The following is a 21,434-nucleotide window of genomic DNA, read 5'->3' as shown; positions in this document are numbered from 1 at the left end:
TCGATCTGGCTAGTGGTTTCCATCAAATTGAAATGAATCCACTCGATGCCAGCAAAACAGCATTCACCGTCGAGAACCGGCACTACGAGTTCACGAGAATGCCTTTCGGACATAAAAACGCACCGGCGACGTTCCAGCGTGTTATGGACAACGTCCTAGGAGATCTGATAGGTAGTTGTCTCGTATATCTCGATGACATTATCATATTTTCCCCTTCCCTACAAAGTCACATAACAGATATTAAAGCCGTATTCACTAAATTACAAACAACAAACCTCAAAATTCAACCCGCAAAATGCAATTTTCTAAGAAAGGAAATTGACTTTTTAGGACACATCGTCACACATGAAGGGGTAAAGCCTAACCCCGATAAAATCCAAGCAATTAAAGACTTCCCTTGCCCTAAAACTGTTAGGGAAATTAAGTCCTTTTTAGGCTTACTCGGTTATTATAGGAAGTTTATAAGAGACTTCGCAAAAATAACCAAACCTTTAACCAGACAATTGAAAGGGAAAAAATCAATAGTGATAGATGAAGAATTTAAAGAGGCAGTAGCCTATTCCAAGAATCTATTGTGTAATGACCCCATTCTGGCCTATCCTGATTTCTCCAAACCTGTCACTCTAACCACGGACGCGAGCAATTACGCCATAGGCGCAGTACTGTCTCAAGGTCCAAACACCAACGATAGGCCCATTTCATTTGCCAGCAGAACACTATCCGACGTCGAAGTTAGATATTCCACAATAGAGAAAGAAATGCTTGCAATTTTATGGTCTGTGGGACACTTTAGGCCCTACCTTTTCGGTCGCCGATTCAAAATAGTGACTGACCACAAACCGTTGGTCTGGCTAGAGAATCTTAAGGGCCAAAACCCAAAGCAACTTCGGTGGAAAACCACCTTAGCCGCCTATGACTACGAGGTGGTCTATAAAAAAGGGTCACAAAATGTCGTCGCTGACGCCCTCAGCAGGATAGAGCCCAATCTAAATGTAAACGAAGACCCGAATAGAATAACAATTGCTCAGAAGCCACTAAACTATTTTAACATTCAAACTATTTTCCAAATCGGCCCTTCAATACCGGTACAATTAAGCACCCCTTTTCCACACAAAATAAGGCGCATATTTTCAGAACCGGAATATACATTTGACGCAATCACGAAAATATTGCAGACCATTCTAAAACCTAACAAAATCCATGCTATACTGGCACCGGACAACGTCTTTGTTATAATCGAATCCTACAACAACTACTTCACAGGAAACAACCTGTATAGTATTTGTCGATGCTCATCACTTATAACCGACCTTCCCGATCCACAAGAGCTAAAACAAAGGGTTCAGTCATACCATCTTAACAGCAACCACAGAGGTATTGACGAGACTCTTAACCATCTTAAAAGAGATATTTATTTCCCATGCATGAAGAAGATTATCTCAAGTAATTAAGGACTGTGACATTTGCTTAACACTCAAATATGATAGGCAACCTCACAGACCCTTTTTCCAAACCCCACCAGCACCAACGGGACCCTTAGATGTTATTCACATCGATATCTATGTATGTACCGAAGAAAATTGTTTTCGACCAAGGTGCAGAATTCTCAGGAAATCTGTTCACCGATTTCCTGACCCAATATAATATCGAAATCCACACCACCTCTTTCCAACAATCGACGGGAAATGCACCTGTCGAAAGGCTCCACTCAACATTCACGGAGCTCTACAGAATAGTTGATAACCGCAGGAAGGAGCTTCAACTCCAATCTTATCACGCGGAGATATTTGCAAAAGTATTGACAACGTACAATAATGCCATACACTCCAGCACTGCTCACACACCGTTCGAGCTTTTCCACGGCAGAACCCACATGTTTGAAAAAACAGTAAAATTTGACAATCACCATGACTACTTGGCAAAACTGAACGAATTCAGGAAGGAACTATACCCCAAAATTCAAGAACAGTTGGGTAACCAGACAGAAAAAAGGCTAACCAAATTAAACGAAGATAGGGAACCACCAATCCAGGTCGAAGCTGATGATGTTATTTTTAGGAGAGAGAACAGGAGGAACAAGTTGACGCCTAGGTTCTCTCTACACAAAGTCAGGGCCGACAAAGGAGTTACGTTACTAACAACTAGACAGCAAAAACTACACAAACAAAAAATAAGAAAGACAATCAGAAGAAATAACAACACTCAATAAACTACTTCATTCCAGAACTACCCATTCCGCTACGCAGTCCTTCTCTTTAGAAAGACTCAACGGACCTTCACCCCTCGCCTTCATTCATCTGGAAGACGAATAACGCAGAGTTATACAATCCTAACTCATGTCGTAGACGTTCAAGAATTCAAAGTATGCCTTATCGGATTTAAAAACACATTAAAAGCCCTTAGACTAGATGAAACGTTCGACATTTCGCTAGGAATTATAAAAGGGAAACTACAGCAACTAGAAAACGGAATAGACCCCTACTTCCGCACGCCAGAACAAAAAGAGGTTTAATTAACGGCCTAGGGACTATTCTAAAGTCGATTTCGGGTAATTTGGACAACAACGACGGACAAAATATACTTGCAGAAATAAACAACCTAAAAGTTACCTCTCACACATTACAAAATTATCAAGACAAACAAAACAATTTTAATAAACAGGTCATTATTAGACTTAATAACATTACGGACCACATAAATAACGAACAAATTGAAATACAACAAGAAAGGAAGCTAACTTCGGCACGCCGAAGTTTGTATACCCTTGCAGATATTATTTCATTACATTTCAACTATACTTATAATGTTTACAGTTTGACAGTTACAGTTTTACATTCACACCTTTACATTTTCTCTACATCTACCGATCGCTCCTATGGCCGCTATATGATATAGTTGTCCGATTTTCATGAAATTTATACCAAAATTCTACAATAATAAAATAAGCTTATATCTCAGAGTAGATGAAAATACGTTGAAAAACAACGAAGTTATAATTTGTTTCCTATTAATTTCCCGATCGTTTCTATGGCAGCTATAAGATATAGTCGTCCGATTTTCATAAAATTTTTACCAAAATTCAGAAATAATATAGAATGGCCATATCTAAAAAATGGTGCAAAAATGTTAAAAAACAGCAAAGTTATAATTTTTTTTCGAAAAATTTATCGAACATTTGTATGGCAGCTATATGATATAGTCGTCCGATCCGGCCCGTTCCGACATATATAGCAGTGAGAGTATATAGAAGACTATATGCAAAGTTTCATTCAGATAGCTTTAAAACTGAGGGACTAGTTTGCGTAGAAACAGACAGACGGACAGACGGACAGACGGACAGATGGACAGACGGACAGACGGACAGACGGACATGGCTATATCGAGATGTGAAAGTGAAGTTGCCGAGTACGGATGCACCGCGGAGGCGCTCCCGCGTAATCCGCGTTGTGTGTGAGCTTCGGCATGTCCCCAACGAACCTGGGTGCAGGCCGGACGAGTGAGGCAGTGGGGAACACTCACCTGCAGCGGCAAGCCTTGGATGTCCACGGATGACCAAGTAAATCCGAATTACAAATCCTGTGATTTGGGCCGGCGGCGAGAGCGGAGAGAGTGGTGAGAGCATTCCTTCCAGTTTCTTGCCCCATTGTTGTTGCCTCCTCCAGTCCAGTGCAATATTCCTTCCACGGCAAATGTGGCTGCCCCCGCAGCACATGCCAGTCACGCCAGCTGATGGACAGATCAGCTGCGATCCAGTGTTGGGTAGCCCCCAGTTCTGCACCGGTCTGGCAACCCATCGCTGCCGCCAGGTGGCGCTGAGAGGATCCACCCAGCAGCTGGCGCTAGTGCGCCAACCTTAGCTGACGAAAGCTGCATGCTACAGCACGTACATGCCAAACACCGATCCAGGAGGTAGCATACCTTTTAGGGCTGCTGCTCCTGATCCTTGGCTCGAGGAAGTGGGATCATCACGGAACTCGTGATCAAGGCCCGCACAGGGGATTAAATGGTGGTAAAGGTCAAGGAGCCGACCATCAGCCAACCCCTCCGCTCTGCGGTCCACCTTTAAAATCGGGGCTCTGGCGACCGAGCAGGGGCGGTATAACCCCCACCTGCTAAGTCTCGGGGAAACCCCTGACCATCGAGGGACCCCATAAGTGCACTCGCCTTTCCTCCACACTCCTCCACGTAGCGTCTGTCCCATAATGGGCGGCTATGTGATCTGCGTCTGCGCCACATTGGCCGGCAGAAGAACAAACCTGGCAGCAGGCTCTAGCTGCATCAAATCTCCCAAACCCAGGCAGCGTCTGACCCACATTGGGCGGCTACCTGGTCTGCGTCTGAGCCACATTGGCCGGCAGTTAAACATACCTGGCAGGAGGTATAAAATGCAGCCCTTGCATTGGGCCAAAATGCAAACAAAATTGGAATGTCTTCGCAAAACGTGAATACTCCAGGTGGCAGCCACACATGTGGAAATCCACCCGCGGGAGAACCCGCGGCCAGGGCAAGGATTCTGGAGGCCCTAAAAAACATTCCCCCAAGCACTGACGTGGCGGTGGCTGACTTGGCCGCCACGGTAGTTAATACGCCAAGCCAAGACGACGAGAAAGATGACGGTCCAATGGCCTTTAGAAGGAGTAGCAGGGTTCTAAGATCCCCGCTCCTCCCAGCGAGCAAGGCTCCGGTACCGACAGCAGGAGAGAATGCGGACTCCCAAACTCCCAAAAGGGCACGGGACGCCGCCAGCCCAGCAGGCTCTCAGCGAGATACGCCACCTAAGAGATGCAGGGAATCCCAGTGCCTCAAAAACATTGCGGAGCTGGGAAAGATCCTGGATGATGTCCTCGACGACATCAATAACAAGCAGGTCCGACACATAACCTTGGTTATGAAGACCAAGCTGGCGAGGGTGAAGGACCTGCAAGCCGACATAGGGGAGTGGCTCAACTCTGCTCGGAAACCTGAGGAGACGGACCGACCCGAAACTGCAGTAGCATGCCACAACTGTTCCCAGGGCGGGAACAAGATTGAGAGCACTCAGAGGCGGGACGCAGCACAGCAGACGCCCAAGGTCTGGAGCAAGGACGGCGCAACACAGACGGAGGCGCGGCGAGCCCCGACCACCACTACAGAGAAATCGCAAGTAACGGCGGCCAACTCGAGCGCGAAGAACCTGCGGAGCGCCCCCACGCCGGCTGAAGCTGCTAAGCAGGGGAAAACTTCCGCAAGAGGGACACCCGCGGCCAGCGCGCCCAAATCCAGGGCACCCAACCCGCCGCAGCCAACCGGCCCAGCGACTGAAGGCCCAGAAGCCGAGGGAGGCGCCTGGAAAACCTACACGAGGAAAAAGCGGCGCAAGAAACTCGAGGCTCCTCATCGATCCCGCCCGGACGCAGTCATTATAGCTGCGAAAGGGAAGACATACAGTGAAATCCTGGCCATGGTCACCAGAAGGGACGACAGCCAGCTTGCAGGCCTGGGTAATAGCGTCAAAAAGGTTAGACGAACTACCAACGGAAACCTTCTGCTAGAGGTGGCGAAGAATAGCACTGAGAGCGCAGCGTCAATGCGAACGAGCATAGCGCAGGTGCTTGGTGAAACGGCGGAGGTTCGGGCGATGTCAGAGGACTCAAAGGTCTCTGTGCTCGAGATCCGAGAGCTGGACGCCCTAGCCAAAGAGCCCGAGATTGTGGCCGCGATCGCGGAGCAATTCAGCTTGGATGGGGCCAAGGTCAAAGTGCGAAGCCTCCGCCCTGGCTATGCCGAGTCACAGACGGCAGTAATTAGCCTCCCGTGCCCCCTGGCAAAGGCGGTGCTAAAGAGAGGTTCTCTACGCATAGGCTGGACTTCCTGCACGATCAGGGAGAGGACAGGCCCCCCAAGATGCTACCGGTGTCTCGAGGCTGGCCACCTGGCCGCAAACTGCAGAAGCGCGACCGACCGGAGCGGCTGCTGCATAAAATGCGGGGAGAGGGGACACAAAGCCGCTAAGTGCCCCAACGAGGCGAAATGCTTCCTCTGCGCTGCTTCCGGCAAGAAGGAGACGAGGCACCAGGCAGGCAGCAAAAGCTGCCCGACCAGGAGCTCCAGTAGCAGTGGCGCCTTCCCCCGTAACGCGCCATGCAGTTGATTCAGCTGAACCTGAATCACTGCAGGGCAGCGCATGATCTGCTAATGCAGACGGTGCGCGACCTGGACGTGGATGTGGCGGTGCTCAGCGAGCCATACAAGGCTGCAAGCACACATGGTTGGGCCATGGACCGGACTGGCAAAGCTGCGCTGTGGATGTGCGGGCGGGAACCCGCTCACATGTCCGACGTCAGATCGGCGGATGGCTTCGTTCGCGGTAGAGTAGGCGGGGTGTGGGTGTACAGCTGCTACCTGGCACCAAGCCTCACCCTGGAGGCCTTCAGCAGCATCATCGACGAGCTCAGCGATGACATCCGCGGACGGAGCAACACACTAGTGGGCGGCGACTTCAACGCTTGGGCCCAGGATTGGGGGGCGCCCTCAACCAACGCCAGAGGCCGCATCATCCTGGAGGCCTTCGCCTCCCTGGATATTGCTCTTCTGAATGAGGGTACCCAGCATACCTTCAACAGAGCGGGAGCAGGGTCCGTTATAGACCTCACTTACGCTAGCAGTGCACTAGCCTGCCTAGCCAGGTGGAGGATCAGCGAGATCTATACAGCCAGCGATCATGAGGCCATCCTCGTCTCCCTCGGCGAGAACTCACCGAGCAGGACGATCCCGCCCAGCGCAAATAAGGCATATCGGCAAGACACGCTCAACGCCCAAGCGTTCTCGAGCGCCTTAGCGGGCCTAGCCACAGACGAAACGGACAGCGCTAACGATGCTGCGCTCAAACTGGCGGCCGCGGTCGAGCGTGCATGCAATGCAAGTATGCAGAAGCGGAAATCTTTCCGGAAGCATCACGCACCGGTGTACTGGTGGAGCGATGACATCGCAAACCTCCGCTCCTCTTGCCTCCGAGCCAGGAGGAAAGTCCAGAGAGCGCGCGGCTCTCCGAACTTACCAGCCCGCAGCGAGGCTTACAGGACCGCAAGGGCGGCCCTAAAGAAGGCGATAAAGTCCAGTAAGAGAGAGTGCTTTCTTAAGCTATGCGACGTCGTTGAGAAGGACCCATGGGGCGGGGCCTACCAGAAAGTCGTAAAGCGAGTGAGCGCTGGCAGCAAGGCGCCAACGGACCCTGAGGCTCTCGAAGGCATAGTCCGGGTGCTATTTCCGACTGGGCAACCGCTCAACTTCCATGTGAGCAGGGAGCCCATGGAGATATGCCCGGTCTCGGAGCAGGAGATCCTAGTGTCAGCGAGGACGCTCAAAAACAAGAAGGCGCCTGGCCCTGATTCAATCCCTAACAGGGCGACCAAACTGCTGCTCACACTGCACGCCAAAGCGATCGCCGATTTGTTCAACAAGTGCCTGGCGGAAGGCTCGTTCCCAGTGAGATGGAAGCGCCAGAAGCTTCTTCTTCTCCCGAAACCGGGGAAGCCAGCGGGCGAGGCATCTTCGTACAGACCCATCTGTCTGCTGGATACGATTGGGAAGGTATTTGAGAAGATGATCGTTTTAAGGCTGGAGGCAGCGATAGAGCGCGCTGGTGGGCTCGCGCCAAACCAGTTCGGCTTCCGGAAGAGGAGATCGACCCTGGATGCCATTGAAACGGTCACAAACCTGGCCGCGAACGCAATCGCTGGCGCGAGATGGAAAAAAGGCGCCAAGGAATACTGCCTGGTTGTTACTCTTGACATCCGGAACGCATTCAACTCTGCGGACTGGAGGCGGACACTGGAGGCTCTGGAAGCCTTCAGCATCCCGGGCTACCTGCTGAGGATAGTCCGCAGCTACCTCAGCGAGAGGAGTCTCATCGTGGACACGTCCCAGGGTACCAGAACGCACGAGGTCTCAGCCGGAGTCCCGCAGGGCTCCGTTCTGGGACCGCTGCTCTGGAACACGATGTATAACGGGGTGCTAAACCTCCCGCTATCCTCGAACACCACTATCGTTGGCTTTGCCGACGACGTGGCGCTGGTGGTAGTGGCGAAGGAGCTGGCAGATGCGGAGATGGCGGCAAATAGCGCAATCCGTGCGGTCGAGTCCTGGCTTGCAGTCGCCGGCCTCGAACTGGCCTCGCACAAGACCGAGGCAGTCCTGATCTCCAGCAGGAAGCGAGTGGAAACGGCGGAGATCCGGGTAGGTGGACTTCCAATCACCTCCCAGCGCGCACTGAGGTACCTGGGCGTCATCCTGGACACACGCCTCTGCTACAGAGAACACCTAGAGTATGTTCATAAAAAGGCCAGCGAAACCGCAAGGTCCCTCTCCAGGATCCTGCTGAACACCAGGGGGCCCAAGCAGTGCAAGAGGAAGCTGCTCATGAGCGTCGTCACGTCGCAACTCCTCTATGCAGCCCCAGCCTGGGCGGAGGCTGTGAAAGTCAGGAGCTATGTGAGGGGTGTAGAAGGGGTGTACCGCCTATGCGCTCTAAGAGTAGCGTGCGCCTTCCGGACTGTCTCCGACGACGCGGCCCTAGTCATAGCGGGGCAGGTGCCGATATGTGAGCTGGTTCGAGAAGCCCAGGAAGCCCGCCTCTCACGCGAGCCGGGAAACTCTTCGGCGAGGCGCGAGGCCAGGAGCAGCGCCAGAAGCAGTAGTATCGCCCGGTGGCAGTCCCGGTGGGACAGTTCCACAAAGGGCCGTTGGACTCACCGCTTGATCCCTGATATCCAAAGCTGGATCACCCGAAAGCACGGCGAGGTAGACTTCTACCTGACACAGGCGCTCAGTGGGCACGGCTGTTTTCGGAGCTACCTAAAACGTTTCGGCCACGACCCAGAGGACCACTGCCCGGAATGCGGGACCGGTGTCGAAGAGAACGCGCACCACGTTCTTTTCGAATGCCATCGTTTTCACCACGAGCGGCTGGCACTGGAGGAAGTTGTGGGCGCTGCCATCGGAGCTGACAATCTGGTCCCCACTATGCTTGGCAGCCAGAAGGCCTGGGACGCGACTGCCACTTTTGTGGCAAGCGTCATGAAAACGCTGAGAACTCTGGAGACGGAGAGAAGGATGCGTGCAGAGTAGGTGGCCCGTACCTCGCGCGAAGCAATGCCTAGCGGCGGTACCGCGCGACCAAGGCCCCCTACACCGTAAAACAAAGCAGCCTTCAATCAAACAATTTGCAGTCTTCGTTCTTTTCTGTTTGTTGTTATTTGTATATTACTAAGGATTTAATGTTGTTAATAAATGGAATATAAAAAAAAAAAAAAAACATGGCTATATCGACTCGGCTGTTGATGCTGATCAAGAATATATATACTTTATAGGGTCGGAAACGTCTCCTTCACTGCGTTGCAAACTTCTGACTGAAATTATAATACCCTGCAAGGGTATAAAAATTTCTCGACATAGCACACAACACTATCTTCAAAGAACTTAGGGAAGGTAGGGAAAACATCTTCACACTACAATACATTAATCGAATAAACTTCCATATCGACACCCTGAAAGAACATATTAACAACATAGCTGAGAGCCTACTGGCCAGCAAATTGGGCTTAATCCCAAAATTTTTATTTAACAAACACGAAATAAATACTATAAGGAATATGCTAAGCACACAAAATATCACCCTACAATTAGACGAACACATCTATAATTTACTTGCACCATCTTGTTTCACTTTTAATAACAAGCTATTGTTTAACGTTAAGATACCAATCTTCGATTCAACAATTTATAAGTTCACTCATGTCATACCCTTACCCATAAATAAGTCCCATTTCATCATTTCCCCTGAATTCTTGGCACATAATAACAACACATTGCATCAATTTCGCGAAAGCTGTCTTAAGGTAGAACAAGAGTTCTTCTGTCAAAGAATCCACGCCGACCCGATGATAAAAAATAACTAGTGTCTGGAGGATATTGTCAATAACGTAAACGAGACAAAATGTGACTTGATAGACACAGGACACGAAATGAACATATTCGAACCGGAGAAAGGATTAATTTTCATCTTCAACGCAAAAAACACCACCCTTAAATCAACCTGCAACGATGAGGTACTTTTAAACGACTCCTTCATAATACATTATAAGAACTGTACCACATGGATAAATGGTATAGAATACAGCGACAAAGAATTAGTGGAACACGACCATTTCACCTTCGTACTTCCACCAGTCATCAAAATAGTAAAAAATCAAACCATCAAAGCACTATCTTTGGAAAAATTACACTTAGAAGCCCTTTCGACAGCCGGGAAAATCATCGAGATAGATAATATAACACACTACAAGTTCACGGCCATATATTCAACAATATTATTGATCCTTATCCTGATCATCATTCTCCGACTATGTCATAAACCACGGACCATCTTCCTCCCACATCCTCCAACCGTTACTACCTTTGTGGAGCCGACCATCCCTTCGTTATGGCCCTCTCTCCACTCTAGGGAGGGAGGAGTTACCGCACACATTGTTGCGGACACACCGCCGCCCCCCAAACCCCAGCGGAGCAACCGAATGGTCATTAACCCAAACAGTGGACAAACGCTGAGTTTGGGGAACCGACGGAAGTAAGCAGAACCAACACTTAACAGCTATGCGAAACCACAAACATAACAAACCGCCAACTATGCAGATTCTCATTCTCCACTCGAATCTGCTGGATATGCATATTCTCGATCACACCATTTCATTTCCACAATTCCATTGTATCCCATAAGTCCCACATATTCCACTGTATCCCATAGGTTACTCTTGAGTTTGAATAAGAATAATAAATCATTATAATTTTGACCGAAGTCGAAGCAAGTTCTCATTTTATTAAACATACATTATATACATTGGAACCCTTCCTTGGACTTGACTGGCAGTTTTACTGGAAGGACCCCCTCTGGACTTCACCTCCCTCCAGTACTAACTGTTAATTCGCGCGCGCGCCACTAATCGTGAAGGAGGGTCACACTGGACCGAACGGAGGCTGGCCACACTATTCGGGGAAAATCCCGCACAGGACCCTGGCCACACTGAAGCCTCGCCAGGGCCTATATAAAGCGGACCACGGCCCTGGAGTAATCACTTATACTGGCATGACACTGCCGCATTAATTAGAGACTTCATTAAAGATTTGACAGCGCTATAGAGTTTTACACAAGTGCGAGCAAGACGACTATATGGCGCTCTAATGCATTAGAATAATGCATTAGCTACTTCATTGCCGCGATAATCGATAGATCTACATATTATATACTAGATACTCGATAACAAAATACGGGTTTAATGAAGAAAATTGTAATTGAAAAATGTATTAGCCAGTTCATTGACAGTATGGTCTCACAATGAGAATTTTATTTTTATATCATTTCGCTTGTTTTTTGAACTGAAAATATATTAGAAAAATAGCAAAAATAATATGTTTTGCGGTAGCAAGGTTCTTGCGCTGTAAAATTAATTAAAATTATTTTTTTTGTAATAATTAAAAAAAATTTAAGCATTATAGGTTAAAAACATAAATTTAAAGGATTCTGCATTTATTTATGCAATAATACTTCGACGAGGAATTCAGAAATTCATAATAATACGCCGCGAAAGGCGGCCGTTTTTTTGGTTTACCTTTTACGGTCGGTGTGACCGTAGTCGTATTACCAAAATAATCCAAGCAAAATTCAAGCAAAATTACACAAAATTACACATATAGTTGACTCTTTCAAGGTTCTAATGAAGTAGCTTATTAATGAAAACTGCATTACTGTATCATATGGGCATTAGCAGCCGACTGCGATTGGGTCGAGTTAACCTCCCCAGTAGTTAGCAGCGAAGTCACTTTTTGGGAACTCAGGTTCCTATTTATAAATCGTAGTTAGGATCTCTGCTGGCTCTCGAGTCCGATTCTCTCTGCCGACTTGCGAGTCCAAAATACTGCCGACTTCAGAGTCCGATTCTCTCTGCTGACTTTTCGAGTCCCAAACACTGCCGACTTTCGAGTCCGATTCTCTCTGCTGACTTTCGAGTCCAAAACACTGCCGACTTTCGAGTCCGATTCTCTCTGCTGACTTTCAAGTCCAAAACACTGCCGACTTTCGAGTCCGATTCTCTCTGCTTACTTGCGAGTCCAAAATACTGCCGACTTCAGAGTCCGATTCTCTCTGCTGACTTTCAAGTCTGAATCTGCTGACTTTCGAGTCCGAACGCCTCCGAGCTGACTTTCGAGTCCAACAAACGTCGCTGAGCTGACTTTCGAGTCCGACAACCACAGAGTTCAGTTGACTTTCGAGTCTGAACGCAGTCTCTCGTGAAGGACTTTCGAGTCCGAACGCATTCGCTTGTGGGTGGCTTTCAAGGCCACAGACCCACCTTTGGGCGAAACTATCGGCATCTTCCCTACTGGATAGCCGCAAAGCAGGACGAGGAGGACGAATCGGAACTACGGCGTACCCCAGAATCGAGATCCGGCATTATTGAGAATTGTACCTTTTAAGTAAATAAACATTAAGATACATTTACGGCATATTCCTCTAGCGTTCTACTCTGGGACGGGGTCGGAATCCGTTACAGCAACCACGCCTGAACCAAATAAATATATCTGCACAGACCCTGGACGTCCCGCTGACTACCCGTGGACGACAGGACGTTACAAGCTTTCCAGGGGTTCCATCATAGTAATGGAGTTCCTTGATTTGGGCCAGCAACTGGTTCAGGTGCACTTCGGATAGTTGTGGAACTGCCATTTTTATGATTTGTTGTTTTGGTAAGTTTTTGATTGATTGGTTGCTTCCAGATTGATTGGTTGCTTGCAGAGTTTTATTTCTGACCACACGGGATTTTTTCAGTTTTCACAGAATTAAATAATTTCTTGTTGATATTATTTCTCTGACCGCACGGGATTTTTTATCACTTCGAATCACGTAGATTCTTTTGCGGATCACTTTAATTTCGGAATCACTGTTAAAATTCGCTGGTTTCAGGATGCTAGTTGTAAAGCGTAGCCTTTCAGTTAAACCAGTACCGTACTTTAAGGACTGGATAACTAGATATTCATAAGTAAAAAAATATATAATTTTTATTTAACTGAATATTACAATTAGTTTTACAAAGGTTTTGTATTTTAAATGAAGATCACCGACCGAACAATTTCGTGTCTCTAACTGAACTCTCCTAATTGATTTGGATTGATTAACGTTCAAGCCTCGGTCTCGAGCTTTCAAATATTGAGTTAAACTTTTAAAGTTCTGAAGAGAATTTGGAGAGAGCTTGGAGAGAGGTTAAATCCATACGGTTCAGTGGGGTCTGCAGTAGTAGTATCTGAGAAATAATCGTTTTTCGCCTTATGCAGAAACTGCTTTAGATCGTAATCAGCCCGACGATATGTTCTTTTGTGGGCCGGATCTCGCGACCGCATGACTCTTTTCGTCTTCACCAAATCCAGGACCTGAGGTTTTAAAAGAGAACGAGGTGAATCTGATGGGTTTATTGAACCTTTTCGACAGGTTGAAGATTCGGCAGCAATGTGGATGTTTCGCACAAAGACCTCAATGGCGTCTTCATTGTGGAAGTGAACAAAATAATATACTATTTTTAGACAAACATGGCTTCTTAATTTTTTTTTTTTAATATATATGATGATAAGTATTTAGTTTAGTAATATGTACTTTACCATTTTATAGGTGGAAATGGACTAATTACCAATAATCAAGCTTCAACAAGTAGCTCTTCTCATGTTGATTATAAAACCAAAAAGAAAGCGATTTTGAAAATAAACAATTCTCAATTCGATACCTCGATCAATCAAGACAAAGGCCTTCGGTTAAAGAATACATACTTCACTCGTTCGTCTCAACCCAAACGTCGAGACTTACGCCTTCATCCACATGCTGTTCGAACTGGTGATTATTATATGTTTGAAGAGTTCGGCGATGATGATGATATGGATGTATATGAAGAATATGATTTTTTGGAAAAAGAAGATTATCGCGCTCGACAGATGCGTCTATCCGTAAGTTATGCAATGTGTAATGTAACTAAGCCATAACAGCAAGTTTTGCATCGGTTTCTTATGATCAAATGAAAAGAGATATAATCTTATAGTTTCACATTGATCGATGGTTTTTATGTGAGCTATATGATTATTATTTTATACCGAAATTCTATAAAAATAAAATGCCATATCTCGAAGTAGATTAAAATATACTGTGTCAGGTAGGTAGGTCGGCGTAATAGAAAAGTTTTTTTTTCTATAAATTTTCCGATCGTGCTTATGGCATTTTCCTGATATACTCATTCTATCTTGCCCGTTCTCATCTATCATCTAATCTCATAATTCGGTTTCCTAACGGAACTTCCTATTTATTGGAGCCATCTTTCCGCTATTCAGTTGGTCTCCAAAAGACTTTCGGATAGGGACTGTTCAGTTTTGCTGCGTGTCCCACTGTGCGGGAGAGTGACGGTCAGCCGATCGCTCGCTCGTCTCCGGACAGTGCATACGATACGGGAAGAAGAAAATGAAAGAGAGGGGAAAAGTCAGTCTGATTTTGTAAACGCCGCTGAACGCACGACGCACAGTAGCGCCCTTTCTCATTTTACGTTGCAAAAATCATAACTTTTGAACAAAATAAGATAACTAAATAATTTAAACGCCACTTTATAGGTAATTGTTGTAAAATTTACATATGTATTGGAAAATCTGCCACGCCCACTCATTCGCCTTTTTAAAGGGTATCAAAGTAAAGAAATATTTTTTTCTCAATGAAGACAATTTTTTAAAAATATTTTGTATTTAATTTTTTATCTTTATTTTTATGTATTTGCTCAGATAAAAATAGTTTGATTTTTTTTTTTATTTTAACGTGTAACCGCCACGCGCTACAGTTAGTATATTTTTTGGTTAGTATGAACCTGAGTCGGTATTTTGGTATATTTAACCCTGAGTAGTTTTGGTTTATGCTGTTGCATTTCCGGGGACGCAGCTCGACGCAGCAGATGTAAGTTGATTTTGGTCCAGAATAGATCCACAAAGGTCGTAGTTATAGTGCGTATAGTGGCTCAGCCCATCCAAAAAAGATATAGACTACTTTAGCCAGAAAAACGTGAAAAAAATGGACACCTGGCAGGTAACGATTTACCTGTGCAAGCCCTAACCCAATTCCCTTCTTTTGGATTGGGTTACAGTTTATGAATGTGTCTATTATTTAAAGCAAAAATTATGGCGATAGGTAATATAGTTTTTGTGTAATATTACCTGAAAGTCAACAAATTTTTCGTTTTTTTTCTTATGATGCAAAAATGGAAACAAAGTTCAACTTTGAATGCTCATATCTTCTACAAAAAAAATCCGAAAATTGATTTTACAGCAGATTCTGAATCCATGGGAAATTTCCTGTCGAATAAGTATGGTTAAAATCGTTTTTGCGACAACGACTTTTTCGATTTTTGCAACGCCTTTGTTCGAGAGGCGCTACTGTGCGTCGCGGGTCTGACGTCTTATCTATTGCGAATACACACCCATCTGTACATACATATACATATAGTTTAAAGTAAAGCAGTGAATAATAATAATTATAACGTTGGAAATTATCCCAACCTGTGTTTGCTCTTGCCTGGGAACCCCTCCTACAATGACCTCTTGTTAGTTACATACATACAAGGTGACACAACTATACATGGTGGCCCATGAGGGGAACCTTGCAATTGTGAAATTTAAATACGATTTTACTTAGATCGATACCGTTAGATCGCGCGGCCGCGTTAAGTGTGCAAGTCGACTCGGCGAACTGCCCGACAAAAAGACGGCGATACATAGGCGCATCAACGGCAGGTCAAGGAACGGAGGCGCTCTCTTCTTTTGTTTCTTTTGTTTGGAATCTTGTGTGCAAAACGGAGTAAGTGACAAATTGTGTGCGAGACAAGAATTTACCGATATTTTCTTTACATGTTTATTTGGGGTGGTGAGTTGCGCTAAGTTTTTCGTTTTACTCTCGTCAGCAAGGAAACTGTTTCGGATGCTCCGACTTTCGAGCAATTAGCTAACCTACAGGCAAATCGGTACTAATCCCTTAAATCGACGCTGCTGAATTTAAAAAAGGATTCATAATCGAGAAAAATGAGAATTTATTTAAAGAAGCGGCTGCAACAAGTGGAAGAGCTAAGGAACGCGTTCCAGGAGACTGATGCCGTGATCGTGAATCAAGAAGGGTTTGCGGAATCGAGCTATGCCGTGAAAAATTTCCAATCGGAGTTCGAGGAGCGGTATATGGACGCCTATTGCGCCATCGCAGAGGATTTGGATAAACTGGGATCCGAGACTCCTAAGCTGCAGCCACTGCCAAATGGAGCAGCTGATCCGAAGGTGCGACTGAACATGCCACAGATGTCAGTTCCCAAGTTTTCCGGTGCGTTTGTGTGGACTGGCCAGGCTACTATGACGATTTCACGAGCCTCATACATAACAACAATAATTTGAGTAACGTACAACGGTTACATTTTCTCAAGGAGTCGTTGCCGGTAGGGCGTGATAATGACATCCGTCAAATGCAGCTCACGGACACAAACTACGACGTGGCATGAGGAATGATGATTAAAAGGTACAACAATCTTCGTCTAGTTTTTTCCCACCACATGAACGCGATATACGCGTTGCCCAGGCTGCAAAAAGATGATACGGATTCAATACGGTCGATGCTGAGCACGGTCAATGTCTGCCTGGCTGCGTTCCGCCCCGTCCAAGCCTTGGGCGGGGAACGGCAGCACTGGTTGGCGCATTACATAGCATCGAAGTTGCCCTAGGAGACCCACAACGCTTGGGAGCATCACCAAGGGAGCGGTGCCACCGTTCCCACTTATAAGGATTTATAATCATTTTTGAATGATCGGCTGGTCATAATGGATGAGATCGAGTGGCGGTCGTCGTTGCAAGTATACCGTTAATTATAAAGTCAATCCAAATTTTTCTCTAGAGGTTGATTCAGCATATGTTCTCAATTCAGTTACTTCCTGTCTGCCTAGCCTTATAGTATATTTACACCGAACTGAGTTACCTATCGAAATCGAAATTAACGCAATAACGCAAGACGCTAGTTTATACTAGAAAACTTGCGTTATTGCGTTAGTTTTTGACAGCTTGTTTGAAATTATTTGAAACAAAAAAATTACGAAAATGAACAACGACGAAAGCTTGATAATATCAGCAATAGAGCAACATAAAGATGAAGTTCATGGAATTGGCTGGGATGTCTCAAGCAACCTTCGAGGAGCTTCAAAATTCAGGGATTGCCCTGAACACCTTGGAATTAGAGGTGCAGAAACATCGATAACATCGATGTTTTCAAAACATCGGAACCATCGATGGTTCGTGACCACCATCGATGTTTTCACAAGCAACTCTGCGCTCGGTGAGAAAAATTTTAAGTAAATGAATTTCTTATTGTTTTTTCTAAAAACTAACAAAATTGTTGATAATATTTAGGATTTCTAGTTGATGGTGTTGGTGGACGTTGATGGATGACGAAGGCAAGATGGAGAATTACCTGAAAAGTAGATATATATCTTTACAAGCTTCCTTTAGATATGTGTGAATGTATGTGTATGTACACACATACATTCATAAATTGGCTACTAATGCCGCAAAAATTTGGCGCAAGCCTTAAAATAAAGTAGCTCTTGTTTTGTTATGTTGTTTAGACGACGCTCATCCTCGGGTGCGATGCCAACGCAAGGCACACACTGTGGGGAAGTAAGGAGACAAACGATAGGGGTGAGTCTCTCTTCGATAGTATTATATGTCGTGACGTCAATATTTGTAACAAGGGAAACACGCCCACCTTCATCTTTCTAAGCACGGAAGGATTTCAGGGCTGGGAGGAAGTCCTAGACATAACCCTCCAAATGGAGCATAGTGATTACTTCAGACCACAGGTACATATTCTTCGAAATCGTGATGCCGGTATGTGAAACGGCGCCGAAACGAAACCCTCGAAACACTGACTGGGACAAATACGGAAAGATTGTACAGTCAAAGGTCAAAGACAGAAGGATCAAGACCCGATCCACCACGGAGAGAATAGATAAGGAAGTTGAGGACTTCACAAATATTCTGAACAAAGCCTAGAAAGAGTCATGCAGACTAACATACTCTAAGAAGACATACCCACCATGGTGGAACAAAGAGCTATACGAGCTCAGAAAGAAAGTTCGAAAAGCCTTCAACACAAGTTACGGAACCAAAGACTGGCAGCCGTACAAAGCAATACACAAAGAATACAAAAAGGCAATCTACGTAGCCAAGAAGGAATCTTGGAGCAGCTACTGTGAATCGCTTGAGGGAGTCAAAGACACGGCGAGGCTAAGTAAAATCCTATCGAGAGGACACACAAGCCCCACGCTCATAAACAAACCCGATGGGACAGGAAGTACGTCGGCTGAAGAGTCACTGGAAATCCTGCTGAATACGCATTTCCCAGGAAACCAAAAAAAAGAACCTAGAATAATGGAAAGCCAGGGGGCAGACCAGCAGCTACAAGTAGAAGAGATCATCACCATGGAAAGAATACATTGGGCGATAGATTTCTTCGACAAATACAAAAGCCGGCAATGCTACAAACAACAAAAGCAAGCACGGGAAAATGGCTGCAAGCAATCTTCCAGGCATGCATTAAAACAGCACACATACCTCTTCCATGGAAGGAAGCGAGGGTAGTCTTCATACCAAAACCAGGAAAAAGAGGACACATCCAAGCCATGGATTATAGGCCGATAAGCCTTACCTCCTTCCTAATGAAAACACTGGAACGGATCATTGATATCCCCATCACAGAAAGAACGGAGAAAAACCTTTCCAATGCGCAACATGCGCACAGGAAAGGCCGATCCACGGAAACAGCATTACACGAGGTAGTGCGATACATAGAAAAGGCTCTACTTTTCAAAAACTACGCCATGGCCACCTTCCTGGACATAGAAGGAGCCTTTAATAACGTCAATGCGGATTTCATCCTGAGTTCCCTCAACGGTATAGGAGTAGAGGGAGGCATCAGGGCATGGATTGGCGCAATGCTGACGAGCAGGAGGATAACAGCCGAATTGAGTGGCACTCATCACACAAGATTTGTGAAGAGGGGCACACCTCAGGAGGGAGTCCTGTCCCCACTGCTCTGGCTGATAAACATGGACGACGTACTAAGAACACTAAATAGCGAAGGAGTAAAAGTGGTAGCATACGCAGACGACGTAGTCCTACTCACTTCAGGACCATTCCCCGACGTCATCAGCGAACTAATGACAAGGGCACTCAATAAACTCAATGCATGGTCAAAAGCCTGCGGATTGGGCATAAATCCAAGTAAAATGGAACTAATGCTCTTCACTAGGAGAACAAAGGTCCCTAGCTTCACAAAGCCAAAGATAGATGGCATAGAACTAGAGATATCACAGCAGGCAAAGTATCTGGGAGTGATACTGGATGCGAAACTGTCATGGAAACAAAACATCAACGAGAGAGTCAAGAAAGCAAGCATAGCATTCTATTCCTGCAGGAAGATGTTCGGAAAGAACTGGGGCATTCACCCCAGGATAATAATATGGCTTTACACAGCGGTGGTAAGACCCATACTCACATACGGAGCACTAGTATGGTGGCCAGCATTAACTAGGGCATACAACGTACAGAAACTAACAAGGATACAGAGATCGGCATGCGCAGGAGCCACAGGAGCACTGAGATCATGCCCCGCGGCGGCGCTGAACGCCATCCTGAACATAATACCGATAGAGCATTTCATCAGGAACACTGCAGCACAAGGTGCGGTACGACTTAAGGCTAGTCAAAGCTGGAGAGACTACCACACCGGGCACTGCAGGATTCTGAACGAGATAAACTATCGGACGACAGTAGACACAGACTACATGACAACCGAACTGCGATTCGGTAACACATACACCACTATATACCCTACATGGGAGGACTGGAAGAGAGGGAGAGTAACCGAACCGGGCGAAGTATCACTCTTCACCGACGGCTGAAAGATGAGCGGCGGAGTAGGGGCCGGAATCTACGCCGAGAGCTGGAAGGTGGAGGAATACTTACACCTCCCAGAGTCAGCGACGGTTTTCCAGGCGGAGGTTCTCGCGATACTGAAAGCTGCCGAACTTTCGCTAGACCGAGGCCTCCGGAATCCCTCGCAAAAGCACGGACGACTTCAAAACTAGTGGCCAAATGTAAAGGGGCACTAAACAGACTAGCAGAAGACAACAGGGTACAAATAGCCTGGGTACCCGGACACAATGACATAGACGGAAACGAGAAAGCAGACGAGCTGGCCAGAAAAGGGTCAGAAGAACACTCAGCAACAACAGACATACAGATCTCCCTGAACTCAGTCCAGACGGAAATTCATGACCATTTCAAACAACTAGCCAGCAAGGAATGGTCGACGAAGGCAGAGCACAGAAGATCGAAACTATGCTGGCCAGAATTCAATAGGAAGAGAACCGCAGAACTGATCTCCAAGAGCAAAAAGGACATCAGGAGGATAGCGGCAACCATCACCGGCCACTGGCCAATAGGCACGCAAGCCTGTAAGATGGGTCTACCCTACAACCCAATGCAGAAGCTGCAAGGAACCAAGCGAGCAGGAGACACCAGAGCATCTGCTGTGCCACTGCCCGGCACTCAACAAACAAAGCACAACAAAGCAAACGGAGCACACCAACTCGAGTCACTAGGGGAAGTTGGAAGGCAGCCAGTAGCGGCCATCCTAGCTTACCTGAATGACACGGGCTGGTACTAAGTAGGGCGCAGACAACAACAAATCGAGGGTGTGAATCAAAACGGAGGATTCCAAGCCTCTGCGGAATACCGCACTATAGCGAGGTCCCTTGCCGTATCCAGAGCAAAAGTGTGCATTAAGGGAGGTTCAACCTGATTAAGAAACTTGTATAGGAAATGCAAGCGAAAGTGCTAAACGCATTAGGCAAGCGTTGGGAGTACATTTCCAATAAATACTTATTGATTTGCATATACATTTTAAATTTATAGATTTTTATTTTAATTCTTTTTTTTTTAAGTATGTTTCTGTCTTCCTGATGAAGAAGTCCGCTTTTTTTCCTTTTCTACCAGTTCTTCCAATTGGTCCCGAAAATTCTTTCGCTGCCCAGTCTCAAGAATGGACGACTGGCTAAGACATTTTCCGTCCAATCCCCTAGAAGTGACCCCAACGACAGCTCTTCTTCTTCACACATTGTGTATCACACAAATCTATTTTCGGCCATTTTTGAAATCAGATGGAATTATTTGAATTATCAATCGTCAGCTGCTTAGTTTTTTTTTCGATTTGGTGGTGGAGCTTGTTCGATAGTCCGAATATCGAGTAGAAATCTAACAAATTTGTTGTAATCGACACGAATATCGAACAAATC

At 46.2% G+C, this 21,434-nt stretch overlaps 1 protein-coding gene across 1 annotated transcript in view; it reads left to right on the top strand.

Annotated features, from left to right (window-relative positions):
* The window catches only part of LOC138928268 (piezo-type mechanosensitive ion channel component-like), a 569,725-nt gene that overhangs the window by 203,800 nt on the left and 344,491 nt on the right, over positions 1-21,434 (top strand). The window contains exon 3 of the mRNA XM_070284921.1: positions 13,694-14,022. Within this exon, the coding sequence (XP_070141022.1) occupies positions 13,694-14,022 (329 nt within the window). The remainder of the gene's footprint in view (positions 1-13,693; positions 14,023-21,434) is intronic.

Source organism: Drosophila kikkawai, chromosome 3L, assembly GCF_030179895.1.
Source record: "Drosophila kikkawai strain 14028-0561.14 chromosome 3L, DkikHiC1v2, whole genome shotgun sequence".
NCBI classification, from domain to species: Eukaryota; Metazoa; Arthropoda; class Insecta; order Diptera; family Drosophilidae; genus Drosophila; species Drosophila kikkawai.
This window is presented reverse-complemented; position numbering and strand designations above follow the sequence as displayed.